Consider the following 14,953-nt stretch of genomic DNA (forward strand, 5'->3'; position numbering starts at 1 on the left):
CTTTGTGATATTCCGCCGTGCGCCATCTTGTACACCCCCCAGCGCGAGTGGAGAAGGTTGTGGAAGTTGTTGAATTTCATATTTCTTAATATATTTACAAGCCTAATTGAATTTGATACAACTTTCATTTGAAACAGAGCACATTTGGAAATGGCTACGGGAGCAAATGCAACCCCTCTGGGGAAGCTGCACCCGAGTATTGGCGCTAAACGAGGCTTTGAAGCCGGGCCCGGTGCGGGGTTAATGCCTACACCGGGGCCGCCTGTTTCCTTTCCCTCGCTCCCGAACTTTCAGCCCCCAATTCCAAACGTCTCTTTCCCGCAAGCTCACCCAGTATTTGCTGCGGTGGCCGCTTTTCCCACCCCGCCACAACCACCCCAAGGAGCAGGAATTCCGTCTCAGTCAGGTAAGCCAGGCTAACTAACGTTATCTAGAGAAAGGTCTGGAGTGCAGGGCTGTATGTGCGAGGCTGGTGTTGCTGGGCATAGCTATCTAGATATGTTTTAGACGCTGAAAGCTAACGTTAACTAACTGCTCATTGACGTTTATGCGAAACATTGCAACATTATCACACTTGCAAGTGAAGTGAACAAGAAAGATAGCTAGACATTAATTAGTAATAGTTAACGCTAGTTAGCAAACAATGCGTGGTAGTTACAAGTACCTAGCCATCGTTAGGCTGGACACATTACACTTTTAACAATGCTTTTTTGTAATAAAAACTAGTTCATTGAATCCGCGGTGGAGCCCAGTTTCATAATATTACCGTATGTCCCAGCTGCCTGTCGTAGTTTTGAAGTAATCACGAAAAAACAGGCCTTATTTTTAGGGCATCTTTCACCCTGGCATCGTCTTAGCTGTGTAACGTTAGCTGACGTTAACGTTACTAACTTAACATTTAGCTAGTTGTCTGTTAATCCATTTGTAAATTCAACGAACATGTATAAATACTCAAATTGAGAATACCCTCCATCTCATCTGTCAGACTTCGGTCAGAAAAAAGCCAGGAAAAGGAGCCGCTGGAGTAGCGAGACACCCGACCAGAAGACGGTCATTCCTGGCATGCCCACCGTCATCCCGCCTGGACTGACTCGGGATCAGGAGAGGGCCTATATAGGTAACCATCTTTTCCACTACAGTATAACCTAACCTAACTGAACTGTAAACTGCACTTTACTAGTGTTTTAGATTTACAGGAAATCAAAGTCAAGGGGCGTTACTGTAGCGTGTTCTTCTTCACCTGACTCTGTGGGATCCAGTTGCCATGATTTCCTCACTTTTTGCATATTGAAATGTTATTCATAGTTCCTGACATGTTTGCTAAATTTCATCAGTTAGAGTTGATTGAATCAGATAACAGGACATGTTGGGTCACTCACTGGTAGAGCTGGGAGACTGACCAAAGTCCAGACTGGTGCATAACCACAAACTGGTTCAAATGCATTCTTCAAGATGATTCAAGTACAGTATTTGCCAATACATTGACAAAGCTTTGTCAAAAATTATGCAACTGAAGCTATAATTCAAAATCCTATTGCTCAGACGAAATTCAGTATTCTAATCCATTGAGTATACTAACTTGTTGATGTGGAGTGTGAAGGAAGGCCATTGTCCTAAGACAAGGAGGTACAGTAATGTGGTTCTCCTATAGCACACTTTTGGTGGCATTAAGGTTTGCATACCACTGGACATCCATTAGCAAATCAGAAAGGTGTTGCTGCTTGCCGTGTAATTGTTTTGGGCTGCAGGTCACTGTCCCCTTGTACTTCACCAGCTGCCCTGGCATGAAAGGGGCTACCCATGTTGTCCTTGTAACATGTAAAATGATTCCTTGATATCATACATGTGAGTTTAATGTGTGAGCAATGGCGAAAGCATCATACTCATTTCCAGTGCATCCTTTAAAATAGGCACTCATCAGGATGTTTTCAAACGAAATTAGTTTAAGAAACGGTCGTCTTGACAATAAATGCCTTTCAGCAGTAGTGTAACATCACCAAACGGACTTTAGACACTTGTAGGGTGTTTGAAGCAGGTGAGTCTACCCCTCACTAACAGAAGGGGTTATCAATGTATGTCATTGTTTATGGTTGGTCTTCCTCGGTATGTAAACATTCATTTCTGCCAGGGTTGGGCGGTATCCAGATCCTTTTTTTTCCCCCCTTGATCCAGTAGGGGATTGATTGTCAGCTGTACCCTAAGAAGCTTGATCTTGCAAGCTAGCCACTTAGCTGGCAAGTTAGCAAGACAAATGCATAGCTGGAGCCCTGAGCTTGAGAATTGATTTGGCACATCTTGGATCGTTAACTTAGTTATAAGCAATTATTATTATATATATATATTTTGGTGTTAAGTCATGCTGTCTGTATTTCAAAATACCTCAGAATATGGCATACCGCCCAAGCCTAATTTGTGCCTGCCTTATGTTCTCACTTCTGTTTACATTAATCATTCAAAACAAGAACTGGGGGGGGGGTCCAAAGAGATTTGTTGGAAGCCCGTAAGATGAAATAGCAGTGAAATATCAATTTACAGGGGCTGTCTTCATCTCTGGCATAATTTCTCATTTAAGCTGAAACTTCATAATTGAGTCATTGTTGAATCTTGCCAGGAAGAGGTGGGAGTTTTTGGCAGTTGGGGGGGTAAATTTGGTCATGATCCCATACAGACAGAAATGTGCATGTCATGAGTGATTTTATTTTTGTTCCTTCTCATTTTACATAACAAATAGCTCTTCAGCTGTAGCTCTACAGGAGTGCAGACAGTGACTCTTCAACTTTATTAATGTATATTGTGTTAGTCCTACTTGTGGATCAGGTTCCCCTTTTATGCCAAAGCCACATTCAACTACCGTCGTATGACAATCTCAAATTTGAATTATTCTTGAATCGTTTGGGGTGGGGTTTGGAATCTGGTTAATTTATGCTGGCGTGCATCGAATGGAACCCTGGTCTACTGATCCACGCTAAAATGTTGCTGTTTAAACCCTTCATCACTGGGATGCCAAATTTTTCACCTGTGCATTTGTAAAACATCCTGGAGCTTGTTAGCTATTGATGACAGTTCACTTTCAGTTCAATGAATTGTTTCTAGAGTTTTGCATGGTCATTTTGGTACCTCCGTTTCCCAGAAATGAAGAAGGGTTTTTACTCGTGTAGAATATTTGCTGAAATTCAAAGTAATTTTATTCTCCTTGTATTTTCATGTAAATGATTCATCATTCATTGTAGTCATGTGTTTTTGCCTTTCAAACAAATGAGACAGTGCAATCTTAATTCAAGCACTGTCTCCAGTTGAATGTTATTGTTGTAACCACATTTCTCTCCATCCTTCTTGTTTTTCTTTCCTAACCTGAATTCTTCCAGTCCAACTGCAGATCGAAGACCTGACTCGTAAACTGCGTACAGGAGACCTGGGAATCCCTGTTAACCCTGAGGACAGGTCGGGAAAAGTTTTAAACCCACGAACAGTAACATTTTCTCTACCTTGTCGTTCTTTTGACGCCAAATGTTGGTCTTTGGTAAAATTATACATATTTTTCAGAAGATGCTTTAGGTCCTAAAGTTTAGTAGCCATTGTAAGGATTAGTTATTATCCAGCAGTGGTAGTGCCATAATATAGAAGAAAAAGAAACGCACACCTATTAAGGCGAGGTGCTGGCTAGCGGAGTAGAAAACTTGAAAATAAGGGAGAGCCACACACTCTAGGAGCTCAGATGCAAAAATTTAATATCCAACGTTTCGCCATAATATAACATGATATGCTTCTCCTTCCAGTAGTATTTAGGGATGTCATACTTCTGGGTGCTTATAGTCACAACTTCCAGGAAGACTGAAGACTAACGTTTTCCTCAGAATTACTTTTCAGTGTTACATCCCAATCTGCAGAGTTGGGTAGGTTACTTTGTAAATGTAATCCGTTAGCTACTAGTTACCTGTCCAAAACTGTAATCAGTTAGGTACCTTTTGGATTACCCAAACTCCTTAATGAGATCACTTCCCCTTTAGACGCATTAGAAGACAAAAAGGACCCATTCCTATTCCTGCTCTTTTCCGGAAACCCATCAAACACATTTGGTGTGCCATCATAATGGTCTCTGACCTGTGGTCAGTCTCGCTCAGATGGAACAAACTCAAACTTGCACCTTTTTTCAATGCTGAATTGAATGTCATTGAGAAAACAAAGGTGTTCAAATGTACATTTTAGTCATTTAGCAGGTGCTCTTATCCAGAGCGACTTACATTGTTGCCTTAATCTTAAAACAGCTAGGTGAGACAACATATCACAATTGTAGCAAGTACATTTTCCTTCAACAAAGTAGTTATCAGAAAAGTCAGTGGTCGTAGGAAAAGAAAGGTGCATATATGTGTGTGTGTGTATGATTACTTTTTTACTCCCCGGCCAATTTGTTAGATGTAGATCTTCATTTCTGAATTGGTAGGAATCTAAATTGGAAGGATTACAAAGTGGTAATTATATAAACCTTATGGCTCTGTGTCAAGGTGTGCTGTGAAGTTACCATGGTCACCTCTGGCTTACTTGGTGTTCAAGCATTTCCAGTTTACGTTTATTCCCATCTAAATGAGCCTCGTTTGAGTTTGTACCCTTATAATATTCTTATATTCCATCATTATTTTCTTATACTTAAATGGTATCATTGTCTCCTGACAGGAATTATTACTATGCATTACTTTGTGCTCTGTCAAAAGACAATTGCCCTAATATTCTGAACTGCCCTATGTATTTATTTGGACAGTGAAACTAAAATGTTTCATTTGAATTTATACTCCAGCATTTTGGATCTGGTATCAAATGTTTTATCAGGCAAAAGTACAGAATTTCACCTTTCATTTGTGGAGATTTTCATACATGTCTGTTTTACCGTTTAGAAATGAATGCACTTTATGCATGTAGTCTCCCTCCCCCATTTGAAAGCTTAAAAACAGTTTTCAGGTGGGTATGGGCCTGGTTGCATAAAACAAGTTAAGTGTTTCCCGTAAGGGTTTACCTTATCGAATAATTTTCCCTTACCTAAGGGAATTGTTTAAGGGCGTTGCATAAAGCCCCTCAAATATTTCCTTAGGTAAGGGCATACTTAAGGGGTTTTAGGGTAGTTTAAAGGCATGTATAGCAGGAGGAGTATCTGGTTACCATGGTGATGGCCTGATTCACTGACTAAACATCTCCTCAAAGAGATAGCAAAGTTAAGTTTATACAGCCAAGACAGGATAACCAATTTGCTTCAGAAGATAATAAACCATGTTTCTTGTAGTTACTTTTTTCTCAGCTTGTTTATATTACTTTCTAGTACGTCAAGCTAGCTTACAGAGTAGCTGTAGCTAACTAGCCAGCTAGCTTTGTAGCCATGGATCATGCACCTTCCATTGTTTAGCTAAGTAGCTAGCTGGTTGACGTTTTCCTTTTGTAACCAGAGCAGATGAAATCAACATTCACCTATACAAATGTTGTTTACATTGATATCCATACATAATGAGGCAGTTAAGGGACCTTATGGACACCCTTAACTTTTGTACTTAGTTTAACGGGGAAATTCACCCTAAAATATTTTGTCCAACTGACTTCAAGTTAAGGAAACTTTAAGGGAAAAGATGAGGGGGAAATTTACCTAAGGTGTTTTATGCAACCGGGCCGTGATATTTGTTCCACTGTAACTTTCTCTCTCATCATTATTCACAATTAATTCATGAATATCTAGAATCATGGTAACATCCACCTTAATGTAGAAGTTTTCAAAAACATATTATATTCTTATTTACAATATAAGTGACTACAAAAAGACAGTACATTATTTATCATTTAGTTCCTATTGGGCAAAACAACGTAATCTGAAACACAAACTGCGACTGCATCCAACAAGTTTGACGTGCCACAAGCTTGATGTAGTCATTGCGTGCTAGGAATATGGGACCAAATACTACACTTTTGACTACTTTAATACGCTATGAGGGGAATTTTGCCAAATACTAATATATATTTATTCAAATGGGGGGACTAGATGCATAAAGTTCCTTCATTACTAAATGGTAAAACATATGAAACATTTGATCTCTAATCCAAAATGCTAGACTAAAGAGCCAAATGTCGCTTCACTGTCCAAATAAATACGTAGGGGAGTGTATATCACACTTACTATATATTTCCTACGGCCTTAGCTGTGACCTCTTGTATTTATCTATCATAGTCTTATTTTTGTTGACTATAATTGAGCTAATATGTCGAAGTGTGCGTCATGGTTTAGCCATTTTCTGTCAACTCAGATGTTGACAATGTGTTTGAATTTTTTAGAATGCATCTTAGATTAACACCATTTCTTCAATTTAAAAGTAGGTTTGGGTCAGTACTTATGACAAAGTTAATCTATTATTGGTTTAACAGCTTATTATGATTGCTTATAATTTAGAGTTTGTGATTGTATATTTCTCCTTTTGATAGTCATAGAGCTGTAAGTTAAAGTGAGTAAGTAGACCCAGATCTAACATCTTAAATAGTTACTCAATGATATACAGATTGCTATATGAACAACCAACTAGTTTGGTTTTCAGTAATGGGTTTCTTTAGAATAACCTTTTTCTGCCAGTGCTTGACCTGACTTTAATCCTAATGTGTTACCCTTTTTTCTTGGCTTGTCTCGTAAATTCAAATGGTCCAACCATTGTTAGATTCCACCTGAAACCTGACAAATGAACATTTAACCGTTGGGTGTTTTTCCATGGTCATTAATGGGTTTTCCGTAATGAAGCTTCCCAAAGTTCCGCCCAGTGGGTTCGACAGTATTCCGGTTGGAACTTTGAGGCTCTGGAGGAGAAACCCCTCTGATCCTGGCTATTCCGGAACGACACAGATCGGCTCTGACACTGTAGTAGTCTGCATCTATTATTCCAGCAGGAAATGTCATATTATTTTTGAGTGTGAGATTGATATCTCTTTGTTGGCCACTGTCCCTGTCATCTGTATTTGACATAGTTTCATTGTAATCTTAATCAGATATTTCCACAGCGACAACAAAAAGCACATCGCAGGACGCTAATAATGTCACTCCAACAAATAACGGGAGTGTTTCAGGTTGTCACCAGTGGAAATTTCAAGATATAAAAAGAGAACCCTTTCCTCTATTTAGATTTTTCTACTTTTTCTCTCCTGAATTGTTCGCCCAAATGTTAGCTCTCTTGTGGGTGAGCGCTCTATGAAAAGGGTTAACTTCTAATCATAATTCATTTTCTCTAACCCCAAATTACCCCTCGTCACCTTAACCTTTTTCAAACGCAGAGCCTCTAATGCAGCGTAACAGGTTTTCAGGTGTTCCGTCCAAGAGGAGGTATGGACCTGGCTTAAACACCCACCACCTCAGCATCCAATATGGCACCATCCGACTCCCAAAACCAGCAGTTCCTTGAGGAATGCATCCTTTTTTTGGTTGCCCTTTATAACCTGTATGCAGGATTAATTCTGTCCCCTCCCCCTTTTTTTCTTCTATGCTGAACAAAAATATAAACACAACATGTAACAATTTCAAAGAGTTTACTGAGTTACAGTTCATATAAGGAAATCATTCAATTGAAATACATTCATGAGGCACTAATCTATGGATTTCACATGACTGGGAATACAGATATGCATCTGTTGGTCACAGATACCTTTAAAAAAGGTAGGGGCGTGGATCAGAAAACAAGTCAGTATCTGGTGTGACCACCGTTTGCCTCATGCAGCGTGACACATCTCCTTTGCAGAGTTGATCAGGCTGTTGATTGTGGCCTGTGGAATGTTGTCCCACTCATCTTCAATGGCTGTTTGAAGTTGCTGGATGTTGGCGGGAACTGGAACACGCTGTCGTACACGTCAGTTCAGAGCATCCCAAACGTGCTCAATGGGTGACATGTCTGGTGAGTAAGCAGGCCATGGAAGACCTGGGACATTTTCAGCTTCCAGGAATTGTGTACAGATCTTTGCGACATGGGGCTGTGCAGTATCATGCTGAAACATTAGGTGATGGCGGTGGATGAATGGCACAATAATGGGCCTTAGGATCTCGTCACGTTATCTCTGTGCATTCAAATTGCCATTGATAAAATTGTTCGTTGTCCGTAGCTTATGCCTGCCCATACCATAACCCCACAGCCACCATGGGGCACTCTGTTCACAATGTTGACAACAGCAAACAGCTCGCCCACACGACACCAAGCACGTCGTCTGCGGTTGTGAGGCCGGTTGGACGTACTGCCAAATAGTCTAAAAGGACGTTTGAGGCGGTTTATGGTAGAGAAATTAACATTCAATTCTCTGGCAACAGCTCAGGTGGACATTCCTGCCGTCAGATGCCAATTAGTGGCCTTGTGTTGTCCTCTGCACACGATGCACCTGTATAATGATCATGCTGTTTAAACAGCTTCTTGATATGCCACACTTGTCGGGTGGCTGGATTATTATTATTATTATATATATTTTTTTTATGTCGATTTGATTATCTTGGTAAAGGAGAAATGCTCACCAACAGGGATGTAAACAAATATGTGTACAAAACTTGAGAGAAATAAGCTTTTTGTGCATATGGAATATTCCTGTGATCTTTTATTTTCGCTCATAAAACATGAGACCAACATGTTGTGTTCATATTTTTGTTCAGTGTAGATATATTTATTTGATGAAGTTGTCGTTGCCCCTTCAGAGTAGTCTTTATTACATATCACAAGGTGATATGTCCCCATTTTTCAGACGTGTATAAAATACCAGAACCCAATTGGCCAGTCAAACGCTACAGCCTATTAGCAACCGACATTTCCTTTTGAGAATGCAAAAACTAACACCAATATTGATATCTCATAACAAGCCCTATGAGAGAACACTTTCTTTTCTCCACCAGTGACCGAAATGCTTGCTGTAACCATTGTTTCTCTTGCATTGCCTTCCCTTCACTGATAAGTGGCTTGGGGACATGACCATGCTATTATGAAGTGTTCCTTAAAATGTTTTATTTCATGGTAACATTGTTTAAGGCATAGTTAGACGTAGAGAAACTTGTGTATGATTGTCAATGGTCTTAGAGATATTAATGGTTGTCTGTCTACTCTCTCCCCCTCCCCAAGGTCCCCGTCTCCAGAGCCCATCTACAACAGCGAGGGGAAGAGGCTGAATACCAGGGAGTACCGCACACGCAAGAAGATTGAGGAGGAGCGTCACTCCCTCATCACCGACATGGTGGCACTCAACCCTGAGTTCAAGCCCCCCGCTGACTACAAGTATGTTTTCTCAATCTCCTAACATAGTCTTGTTTATTTGGATCCCCGTTAGCTGTTATTAAAGCAACAACTGTTAACCCTCTAGTTTGTTTCCTGCTCCTCCCAGAATTGTTTATTACTTGTTTGTTCCCTATGGTGTTGTGGCAGTAACTCATTTTCCTTTATGGTTGGTCTGAATTTCAGAGCTATTGCTGTAGGTCTCTGGTACTTTTCACACGGCTTCTGAGAACAGCCATGCTTTATTTTCTTCACCTTGGCATGAATGTGTAGAGACTGGGTTATAGCCTTCACTATACTGAACATAGTTGTCCCCCACAGGCCCCCAGCTACTAGGGTCAACGACAAGGTGATGATCCCACAGGACGAGTACCCCGAGATTAACTTTGTTGGGTTGCTCATTGGGCCACGGTGAGTTATAGTCCTTTACCATGGATCGATCGAATGTTCCTTTTGTGTTGTGGGTCTATTTGGGGATTTGTCTAGAAGTCCAGTAGGTGGCGCCTATGAGTCCTTACTGCAACACACACACTGAGTGTGTTACTTGTGTCCTTGCAGTGGCAACACCCTGAAGAACATAGAGAAGGAGTGCTGTGCCAAGATCATGATCCGTGGCAAGGGCTCGGTGAAGGAGGGCAAGGTGGGCCGTAAGGACGGTCAGATGCTGCCGGGGGAGGACGAGCCGCTGCACGCCCTGGTCACCGCCAACACCATGGAGAACGTCAAGAAGGCGGTGGAACAGGTCAGCTCACACCCCCACACCCATCATACTCACAACTCATTATCTACTATTAGCTTACCTTTCAGTGTCCATTGAGTTGGATTGTGCTGGCACTATGCAGTTGTATTTTGATTTGTCCACACATACTGAGAGTGGTCCAATCTTGTCTCCTCCGTAGATCCGTACCATCCTGAAGCAGGGTATCGAGACCCCCGAGGACCAGAACGACCTCAGGAAGATGCAGCTGAGGGAATTGGCCAGACTCAACGGCACCCTGAGAGAGGACGACAACCGGTGAGCCTGCCACATTTTGACAGCAGCCATTCTGTGACGGTTGCATAATCATGTACCCTGCCTGGCCTGGATAAATCTGCTCTCCTCTTCACGTCTCTTGGTTAAATATGAAATGCTTCTCTTTGTTCACCACCCAGGATCCTTCGTCCGTGGCAGAGCACTGAACCCCGCAGTGTCACCAACACCACCCTCTGTACCAAGTGCGGTGGCGCAGGCCACATCTCCTCTGACTGCAAGTTCACCAGGTAACTAACCAGCTACATACTGTTGTGTAAAGGATTTCTGGTCAGAAAGCAGTCTTTTTGCTTAAACACATTGAATGGAAGATCATTTTTTGCTAGCCCAATCTGGTACTAGAGATGCCAGGAACCTGCCCCTTGAGGCGTTGCAGTCGGACTGTAAGTGTGGAGTCTGTGTCATGAGGGGCATAGAGTGACATGTCTACACAGAGGACCCAGAACAGTGGCTACTTGGAGTGATTATAGCTCTGACAGAAAATAAGGCCATTCAGGATCTTTTCCAAAAATCGACCATGTATTATAAGGACCTCTCTCCTCTCTCTAGCTCCTTTGCGGCGCCCAGGGCCGGTGAGCCTCCCCAGTCTGCCCAGGACAAGGCCCGTATGGACAAGGAGTATCTGTCCCTCATGGCTGAGCTAGGCGAGGCCCCTGTTCCCTCCTCTGGCGGGGGACACTCCAACAACCAGAACAGTGGTCACAACAGAGGCAACAACAACAACCAGCCACCACCGGTGAGTTAAATGAAGTGACTAGCACGACCCAAGCTTCCATTTTCTTAGTCTATCCATAAAAATAGGCCTTTACATTCCAAGTTAGAAGATTGATGGATTTGAATTTCATCAGCAGACGAGACGATAAACAATACAAGTGCCTCTCGTCTCATTCTGTGTTTGTACTGCAGAGCCGTCCTCCCTGGATGAACTCTGGCCAGTCTGAGAACAGGAACTTCAACAGCATGCACGGAGGCCACGGTGGTCATGGCAACCAACACGGGGGTCATGGCAACCACGGGGGTCACGGAGGTCACGGAGGCCACCACAACTTCCCACCCCCCATGTCCAACATGGGAGGGCACAACATGCCCCCCAACAATGGAATGCCACCCCCGTGGATGCAGCCCCCACCGCCCCCCATGGGCCAGGGACACGGACACCATATGGGTAGGAGGGAGACAGCCTGCTGTCGAAATGTGCCGTCTTTGTTGTTGTAGCCCGCTTCCGTTTTGTTATCCCAGTTTGTAAATTGCGTTGGTGGTGTCATGTACACACAAATGTAATAAACACAGGCCGTCTGGGCTTTGTCTTTGTAATCCAATCGGTTGTGCCATCTTGTGTCCATATTTTCTCCGTTTGTTTTCAGGTCTGCTGCCACCACCCATGGGTATGATGCCACCACCACCTCCGCCCCCCAACAACCAGCCTCCCCCGCCACCTTCAGGTCCCCTGCCACCATGGCAACAGCAGGCCCCCCCACCCCCTCCCGCCAGCAGCATGGCCACTAGTGCACCACTGCCATGGCAACAGAGTAAGAACACTAGCCGCAGGCTCTTTGTTTCTGAAGCTTTGACCAGTTAAACAGAAAAGTACAGCCAGTTTCTCACACTTTTCGAGATTTGACACATGGCTGCTTTACATAGAAAATGTTTTAAGTGTTTCATCATTCCTGTAAGATCTTAGAGGGATTTCTAATGTTGAGTAAGTGCAGCATGTTTTTTGTTGTATGTCCTACTAGCTAAAGTTCTTTCCTCCCCAGATACCACCACGACATCCAGTCCTGGCTCTGGCAACCTTCCCCCCTGGCAGCAGCCCCAACAGTCCGCTGCCTCGGCCACCCAGCCCCCTCCGCCCATGGGCAACCCCTCCATGGTCCCCCCTCCGCCCGGGGTGCAGCCCCCTCTCCCCCCCGGCGCCCCACCTCCCCCTCCTCCCCCACCCCCCGGCTCGGCCGGCATGATGTACGCCCCTCCTCCCCCTCCGCCCATGGACCCCTCCAACTTTGTCACCATGATGGGGATGGGGGTGGCAGGCATGCCCCCCTTCGGTATGCCCCCCGCACCACCACCTCCACCCCCTCAGAATTAAACACCCTCTGTAACCCCCCCCAGGTTCCTCAGTCTCAACCACACAGCCCTCACAGATTTTACCCAGCACCATGGACTCGCAGCACACCACACAACCAGCTACCCAATGGACTGATACACAGCTCTGCCCAGGGCATATAGTTTTTGTTCAGTAAAATGACATGACCTGTGCTATACTCCCTTAATCACAGTCATGGTTAACGTGCAGAGAAACTCCTCAAACAAGGGAGGTGGTGTGGTTGAATTTGTACATTTTCTTTACAGAATTTCTGTTTTTAAAAGTTAGTGTTTTTGTTGACTGTGTAGGCTCTCTTGTGTCCATCCAACACTGTTGCTGTGCATAGAGTATATGGTATGCCTTGTATCTATTTTGCAGGGCTTACTCCCTCCATGGTTGGTTTATAACTGTCTCACCATCTCTCACACCAAATAAATCACCTCAAACAAAAGCTTTGGTTTGCCGACTGGACTGGAGCTGAAGCTTAGTAACTATTTGTTTTCATTTACGTGATCTTTTACTGTTCTGATGATCCAGCCAGTTTAGTAGGCATGGCAGTCCAATGGACTCAAGCTTCATTCATCGTCATGTTCCATTCATTTGCTGTGGTTTCACGGCACTGGATATTTTTGTAATTAAACCTGATGTGAAGTGTAATTGCTCAGATCTTTTGGATGTGAGAATCTCCTTCCTAATTATTTTGTCAGAAAACGGGTCTTTTTTAATACTGTCTGATTTCATATAGGTTTTGGGTTCTATCAATTTGTTTGCATAATTTCTAATCCCCTATAATTTTAGTTTGTATTTTTTTTTAAACCCTGTAAACTGTTTCTAATGAACTTTTTCCCCAGATGCGAGTTAATTTAGGTCCATGAGGATGCAGCAGGGAATAGGATCCTAGAGCGAGTTTGTTTAAAAGATACACTGAACAACTTCTGATTCTGATCGTATGCTTGATTGTTCTGTTAACAACCTCTCCCCTCCTTGCTTTGATCTGTAGCTGTGTGCAGTGCTTATATTGCTTCCGCAACATCACCACGCCTTCTGTTCCCTTTTTGTTGCTTAATGAGAAAAAAAGAAGAAATGTTATACAATTGTATTTTTACTCTATTTTTGGAATTGGTTTGTCAGCCCTGTTTTCAGTCTAGCCTGAATGAATAGTCCTTGCAATGTTGCTTGATTGTTATTAAACTGGAAATCTTTAATTTTGCAGTCATTTTCTTCTTGCCTTGCAAAGTGTCTTTCATCACTGACGCTTGAATAGAGCTTCCGCTGACCATCGTTTTAATCCGTGTAGACAGAATGCTTGCTCAGCCTCCCTCAATTTATGTAACATCCCAGTCATGAGGCTGTTTTTCTGTGTACTATGTCTGCAGTCCTACATCCAAGAAAACTACTTGTATTCTTGGTTTTACTTTAGTTTCTTTCACATGTCTTGTGTAAATCAATCTTGCAGGTAAAAACAAAAGTGTGCAGGTGAGGTTGGGTTTATGAAAACCACACAAAAAACATGTACAGTTGAAGTCAGAAGTTTACATACACATTTTAAACTCAGTTTTTCCACAATCCCTGACATTTAATCCTTGCAAAAATTGCCTGTTAGGTTAGTTAGGATCACTTAAAATGTGAAATGTCAGAATAATAGTAGAGAACTATTTCAGCTTTTATTTCTTCCATCGCATTCCCAGTGGGTCAGAAGTTTACACACACTCAATTAGTATTTGGTAGCATTGCCTTTCAATTGTTGAACTTGGGCCAAACATTTCGGGTAGCCTTCCACAAGCTTCCCACAATAAGTTGGATGAATTTTGGCCCATTCCTCCTGACAGAGCTGGTGTAACTGAGTCAGGTTTGTAGGCCTCCTTCCCACACACGTTTTCAGTTCTGCCCACAAATTTTCTATAGGATTGAGGTTAGGGCTTTGTGATGGCCACTCCAATACCTTGACTTTGTTGTCCTTAAGCCATTTTGCCATAACTTTGGAAGTATGCTTGGGGTCATTGTCCATTTGGAAGACCCATTTGCGACCAAGCTTTAACTTCCTGACTGATGTCTTGATGTTGCTTCAATATATCCACCTAATTTTCCATCCTCATGATGCCATCTATTTTGTGAACTGCAGCAAAGCACCCCCACAACATGATGCTGCCACCCCCGTGCTTCACGGTTGCGATGGTGTTCTTCAGCTTGCAAGCCACACCATTTTTCCTCCAAACATAACGATGGTCATTATGGCCAAACTGTTGTATTTTTGTTTCATCAGACCAGAGGACATTTCTACAAAAAGTACGATCTTTGCTCCATGTGCAGTTGCAAACTGTAGTCTTGCTTTTTTATGGCGGTTTTGGAGCAGTGGCTTCTTTCTTGCGGCCTTTCAGGTTATGTCGATATAGGACTCATTTTACTGCGGATATAGATACTTTTGTACCCGTTTCCTCCAGCATCTTCACAAGGTCCTTTGCTGTTGTTCTGGGATTGATATGCACTTTTCGCACCAAAGTACGTTTATCTCCAGGAGACAGAACGCGTCCCCTTCCTGAGTGGTATGACGGCTGGGTGGTCCCATGGTGTTTATACTTGCGAACTATT

The 14,953-nt window shown here is 42.9% G+C and overlaps 1 protein-coding gene and 1 non-coding gene across 2 annotated transcripts; both read left to right on the forward strand.

Annotated features, from left to right (window-relative positions):
- LOC115194145 (splicing factor 1-like) lies at positions 1-13,569 on the forward strand. Its single transcript, XM_029753578.1, has 12 exons — positions 1-406; positions 986-1,117; positions 3,366-3,441; positions 9,102-9,254; positions 9,573-9,662; positions 9,810-9,993; positions 10,151-10,266; positions 10,404-10,511; positions 10,831-11,017; positions 11,188-11,446; positions 11,646-11,810; positions 12,039-13,569. The coding sequence occupies exons 1-12, from the start codon at positions 151-153 to the stop codon at positions 12,365-12,367; spliced, it is 2,055 nt and encodes a 684-aa protein (XP_029609438.1). The 5' UTR covers positions 1-150; the 3' UTR covers positions 12,368-13,569.
- Positions 10,636-10,761, forward strand: LOC115195063 (small nucleolar RNA SNORA17). The gene has a single exon (XR_003878601.1). It is a non-coding gene; the product is annotated as a small nucleolar RNA SNORA17 (small nucleolar RNA).
- Positions 13,570-14,953: the final 1,384 nt, after the last annotated feature.

Source organism: Salmo trutta, chromosome 5 (genome assembly GCF_901001165.1).
Source record: "Salmo trutta chromosome 5, fSalTru1.1, whole genome shotgun sequence".
Lineage (NCBI taxonomy): Eukaryota > Metazoa > Chordata > Actinopteri > Salmoniformes > Salmonidae > Salmo > Salmo trutta.